Source organism: Chrysochloris asiatica, unplaced genomic scaffold, assembly GCF_000296735.1.
Source record: "Chrysochloris asiatica unplaced genomic scaffold, ChrAsi1.0 scaffold00012, whole genome shotgun sequence".
Classification (NCBI taxonomy): Eukaryota; Metazoa; Chordata; class Mammalia; order Afrosoricida; family Chrysochloridae; genus Chrysochloris; species Chrysochloris asiatica.
Genome location: NW_006408530.1, coordinates 31,044,955 through 31,051,278, shown reverse-complemented (window position 1 = coordinate 31,051,278; position 6,324 = coordinate 31,044,955). Strand labels below are relative to the sequence as shown.

The 6,324-nt window shown below is 41.1% G+C and overlaps 1 protein-coding gene across 1 annotated transcript in view; it reads right to left on the bottom strand.

The window, feature by feature from the left end:
• LOC102827066 (tubulin-specific chaperone A-like) overlaps positions 1-6,007 on the bottom strand; it is an 83,656-nt gene extending 77,649 nt beyond the window's left edge. Inside the window, exon 1 of the mRNA XM_006834599.1 lies at positions 5,925-6,007. Coding sequence (XP_006834662.1) covers positions 5,925-6,007 — 83 coding nt within the window. The remainder of the gene's footprint in view (positions 1-5,924) is intronic.
• Between the last annotated feature and the right edge of the window lie 317 nt (positions 6,008-6,324).

Genomic DNA, 6,324 nt, shown 5'->3' with positions numbered 1-6,324 from the left:
TGTAGAAAAAACAAATATCCTTGCCACTAGACCACAGCCATGTAAATGGAAAAAAGACTGATGTTGTCAAAGACTTCATTTTGCTCAGATCAATCAACACTCATGAAAGCAGCAGTCAAGAAATCAAACAATGTATTGCATTAGGCAAATCTGCTGCACTAGATCTCTTTTATATTTTCAAAAGCAAAGATGTCAGTTTGAGGACTAAGGTGTACCTGCCCCAAGCCATGGTATTTTTAGTAATCTCATATGCATATGAAATTTGGACAGTAAATTAGGAATACCATAGAAGAATTGATGCCTTTGAGTTATGGTGTTGGAGGAGAATATTAAAAGTACCACGGACTTCCTAAAGAACAAACCAATCTGTGTTGGAAGAACAACCGGAATGCTCCTTGGAAGCCAGGATGGCCAGACTTCATCTTTCATACTTCAGACATATTCTCAGAAGGGACCAATCCCTGGAGAAGGATCTCATGTTTGGTCAAATTGAGGGTCAGAGAGAAAGAGGAAGACTCCAAACGAGATGGATTGACACAGTGGCAGCAGCGATGAGCTCAGGTTGTTGCTCAGATATTGGCGCATGACCATGCACTGTTTCATTCTGTTATAAGTAGGGTCACTATGTCAGTGCTAATTTGATCGCACCTAACAACAGCAACATTCTTGGGCCTTGCTTCCCTCATCCCAAAACTGATTTGGTGTTTGGTAAATAATTCCTTAGCTTTATTTCAGCATTATATTTATAATTATCTGTTGTAATTTTGAAGAACCTCTGGCTGCATCCTTTCTAGAAAGCAAATTTAACAGTAATTTATAAAAGCCTTAAAAATAATTTCACTTCTAGAACTTGAGGCTAAGGTAATAAGCAGAAATTTGGGGGGAAAATTTACAACTGTATTCACCTTAGATTTATTAATAATACCTAAAAAGTCCAGAACAATTTAAATAATTAACAATGTTGTTATGTTGTTAAGTGCCATTGAACTGGTTCCAACTCATAGCGACCCTGTATTGGGTTCCCAAGGAGCAGCTGGCAAGTTTGAACTGCCAACCTTGTGGCTCAAACCGATCTGGCAGTTCAAACCAACCTTATGGTTGCTTATCCTACAGTGCCATACCAGAACTCCTAATTAACAATAAGAGTGGATAAATAAACTAGTATACTTAAATGGGTTTGAATGTCATCTGACTTTACCAATTACCTATGATGATCTAAAAAACATTTGGTTAGGAAAGAAAATATTTACAATTCTTTGTTTACAAACCATTGTAAAATTTACAATCCACTATGTTAATTTGTGTATAATCCTAGTCTACAAAATACATATATTCATGGAGAAAAAATAACTGGAGGAAATATATGAAAATGTTACTAGTAATTATCTCTAGATCATATGGTTTGTTTATTATTATTTTCTCTATATTTGTATTTATTTTCTAAGCACTCTTTAGTTGTTGGTGGTTGTGTGCCATTGAGTCGGTTCTGACTCACAGCGGCCATATATGGGGTTTCTGAGACTTTAATCTTCTCAGGAGCAGAAAGTCTCATCTTTCTCCTGTGGAGCACTTAGTGGATTCAAACTGCTGACTTTGCGGTTAGCAGCACAAATGCTTTGCCATCAGGGCTCAGCTAATGCTGCAAAGAAGGGAAGTACTAAAAGAAAAGTTATCACTTTTAGGCAGAAATGGACTCCAGTGCCACAAATTGGAGTCAGAAGTCTCAGGCTTAGTACAATATAGTTCAACAATCAGTTATTGAATGACTTTTGTGAGTCAGGCTTTGTGCTGTGTGCTATGGATAAGGCATGGGTTTGGCCCGAGAGACAGACTAAAAATCTACTTTGTCCCTAGATGTGCAAACAGTTAACATACTAGGCTGCTAACCAAAAGGTTGGAGGTTTGAGTCAACCAAGAGGGTCCTCAGAAGAAAGTCCTGGTGATATACTTGCAAAAAACTAGCCATTGAAAACCCTGTGGAACATACTTCTACTCTGACACAGATAAAGGTCACCTTAAGTAAGAAGAGACTCTATGGAAACTAGTACTGGTCACTATGGAAACTAGTACTGGTCACTATGGAGGTAATCATAACATGTTTGGGGAACAAGGGCAGAAAGGGGTGTTTGGAAGAGAGAGGGGAATGGGAGCTAGTCTCAGAAACTGTCTAATGAAGATACTAGACTCTCAACTCTACTTGCTTTTGATCTTGGTTCAGTTATTTCACCTCTCAGCCTCTCAACTTCCTGTCTGTAAAATAGAAATACGCATAACACTACCAGCTCTTATTATTTCACCAAAGTGTGATTTTTATGATTGTATTGAGAAATAGAAATGTGTCTGGAAATTGTGAAGGACTATCAGAGCCTTATGGGCTTACTCTACAGGCTGCAAGAAGGGGTTGCAGAGAAGTCTTGGTTTAATGATTAACAGAGCAACAAGGCCTAGGGCCATTTGGATGACAATCCTCTTGTGTCTGGATGACAATACACTTCTCCCTTCCTCTGAGCTTAGCAGCTATTTTGTGGTGTGTTATTGCTAAAAGGAAGTGCAAAAAGCTGATAGCAGGGTAAAATGGGACTCAGCAGGAGAACTTCAGCTTTCACATTGTTGAGTCCCCTCTGGCTCTTCCTGGCTTCAACTCAGAAGGTGACCTGGAATCACCACATTTTATGATCCAGAGGAAATGGTCTGCCATTGAGGACCCTCCTTTCTAGTATATTGAAATTAACAAGGCTGTGTACTGTCTGGAATCAGATGGGGGCACTTGTAGTATGGTAGCAATGGTATTCATTGTGTTCTTTGGGTTTGGTGGCATCTCCTGTTGGTTGCACTCACCAGACATTTCAGAAGAAAGGGAAAAGGCTCCTCATTGCATGGCCAGTCTCAACCCTTGTTTGAGAAGTCTGCTTATTCAGAAAAGCATTAACAGCAGAGATGAGATTTGGCAGTTCTCTAAAATGGGCAGGTTCTTGCTTCTCTGGGGTGCTAGGGCATTCTCCCAGGAATTCTTGCATAGAGTGGTTGGTTCATTCTCAGTTTCTCTCTCCCTTTTCTCCTCCTTACCTCCTTTCTCTTCCCTCCCTTCCATCTACTCGTTTTCAACAAACATTTATTGAGAATCTATTATGCTTCTGACATTGTTTAAGGCACTGTGGAGAAAACAAAATATAAATGTCACTGATATTTTAGATTAATATTATAAACCTTTGGAAAATCTATGTCTTAGTTATCTAGTGGTTCTCTAACAGAAATACTACAAAGTGGATGGCTTTAACAAACAAAAATTTATTTTCTCACAGTTTAAAACACTAAAAGTCTGATTTCAGAGCCCCGACTCTGGGGAAAAGTCCTTGTGTCCTTTCAGTTTCTGTAGGCCCAGCATTCTTTGGAGCTCTCCATGTGTCTTGACATCAGTTGTTCCATAGGAGGTTCACAATGCAGGAACCCAGGTCTAGAGACACACTTCACTCCTGTCTATTCTTTCTTTGTGGTAGTGAGTGGGTCCTTCTTTCTCTGCTCAGGTCTGTCTCCTTTTATCACTTGTAAGATAAAAGGTGTTGAATGCCACACCCTTGAGACTCTCCTGTACATTGAATCAGAGTCATGGTGGAATTAAGGGTTGTGTGTATAGTGGTGTGGCACTGTAGGATAAGCACCGTACTGCAAACTACAAGGTCAGCAGTTCAAACCCACCAGCTGCTCCTTGGAAACCCTATACAGGGTCACTCTGAGTTAGTACCAATTCGATGGTACTTAACAACAACATCCTCAATATGGTGGGCTTGAACTGCCAACCTTGTGGGTCACAGTCTAGTGCTTATACTACAGCACCACACCAGGACTCTATATTAAGGATACACAACCCTTTGGTTTACTACATCATTATTATTATGGGGATTATACCATCGGGAAACGTCATATAACTGCCAAACCACTGAGAATCATGGTTCAGTCAAGCTGACACAGATTTTGGGGAACACAATTCAATCCATGACAGGGAAGACCGTCAGGTAAGTATTCATGGGAATCTTTCAGGTAAACCCACTGCCCACGTCTGTAGAGTTGATTCTGACTCATTTTGTGACACAACTGAACAGAGCAGACCTGCACTATCAAGTTTCCGAGTCTGTGAATCTTTACAGGAGCAGACAACTTCATCTTCTCCTGCTGGTGGGGTTGAACTGCTGACCTTGTGATTAGAAGCCCAGCGCTTAACTCACTGTGCTACAAGGGCTTCTTTCAGATAAGGCTCCCTGGAAAAGGTGCTGAATTTTATAGGAGAGCTAGAATTTAGAGCTGTAGAAAGAAAGATAATTCTAGGTGGAAGGGACAGGCCCAAACAAGGCCATGAAATGGGGACTATGGAATATGTATCAAGTGGGGGTACAGTGTGAGCTTCCAGAGTGCACAGAATCTGCCTGCTTTTGTTTTTACTTCTTCTGTCTTCCAGGGGATTGATAAAACCTCACTAGCCATGAGAATTCTGTTTTCTAACATAAAATGTCTCCGATTCTGAAGGAGTAATCTCTCTACAATTGCAATTGGGTTCTTCCAAAGCTTTTGACCCACTGACGAAAGAATTTTGTCTTAAAAAGATGACAATGAAAACACTAAGACTTTCAGGGATTTTTTTTCCTCCAAAGTTACAGAAAGTATTAAAATCATAATTATTGTTAAGTGCTGTCGAAGTGTTTCGGACTCATAGAGACTCTGTATAGGGTTTTTGAGAAGTTGTTGGTGGGTTTGAACAGCTGATCTTGTGGTTAGCAGTCAGTGCTTATTCTACAGTGCCATTCCAGGACTCCAAAAGCATAATTAGGGACACTCTTCTTGTTCTTCTTTTTTAACCAGCACAGTCTTTCTTTGTGATAGTAAATAAAACCATCTTATAATTGCATTTACAGGCCTTTAAGAAGCTTCAGTGTATACTTGTAAAAGCCAACAAGTGTCCTGAGAATGTGGACTAGGTCTTACATACTTTTGTAACCCTAATGTAGTGCCTGAAAGTATAGTGATGATTTAGTGGTAGAATTCTTGCCTTCCACACAGGAGACCTGGGTTCAGTGCCCAGCCAGTGTACCACATGTGCAGCCAACACTCTGACTGTCATTGGTGACTCGAGTGTTGCTATAATGCTGAACAGGTTTCAGCAGAGCTTCCAGACTAAGACAGACTAGGAAGAAAGGCCTGGTGATCTACTTCTGAAAATCAGCCAATAAGAACTCTTGCTCACAATGGTCTGATCCATAACCTAACTAACTCACTGTAGGAACAGTGCAGGACCAAGCACATGGTTGTACACCTGGTTGCCTTGAGTCGAAGCTGACTTGATGGCAGTGCTTTAGGAAAAGCACTTAATTGTGAACCACAAAGCCAGTGGTTCAAACCCACCAGCTGCTCCCTGGAAACTTCACATAGAGTTGCTATGAGTTGGAACTGCCTTGACAGCACTTAACAACACAAAATATGGTGCTTTATAATAGTGCTTCATAAATTGGTTGGGAATACTGGTGTGGCCCTGTAGAATAAGCACTTGACCACAAGGTAGATTTGAATCGAAGGTTGACAGTTCAAATTCACCAGCTGTTCCTTGGAAACCCTACACAGGGTGGTTATGGGTCAGACTCAACCACAACAACACAACATAAGTTAGTTGGCCAACAGAACAAACATAACATATCTGGACTACTATGGGAATAAGAATAAAGTGGAAACAGCCCTATTATCCAAGAAGCCACACTGAGACAAAACACAGGAAGCGATTTACTTCGCCTTTCTGCCAGAATTTTTGACAAGTTTCTCTTCAGATCTTTTGGCCTGTGGTGAGCTCTGCACAGCTTTGGCAGAGTGTGGTCTGCCGTGTCTGCCACATGGCTGCTCCCCTGCAGTGCCAAGAGATGAGACCATTTGGAGACAATCACCTTCTGTCTCTGGGCTTTGACATCTGGAAGGTGGACGACCAACAGGCCTTGGCCAGGCCTCTTGGCCCTTCAGCTTGCCGCATGTTTGTTGGAAGCCGTTGTTCAGGAGAAAAGCCACAGCAGGAAGGTCACCTTCTGGACAAATAATTCTGGTCCAGGGGCACCAGATGCAATAGGGGTTCTGAAGCAATGAGCAAAGGAATAAATATCTTTGTTTTAAAAGAAAGTACGATTTTGATGGAGCTGTGGTTGTCCTTTGCTCACTCTGTAGAGAAGCAACTAAAAAGAGCTTGGTTAGAATCCAATTTTAGTAATTAGTTGTATTCACAATAAGGCGTGTTAATAGGTCCCATGTTGAGCAGGCAGAATTCCCTATCTCAGGTGCCAAGTGCAATTAATG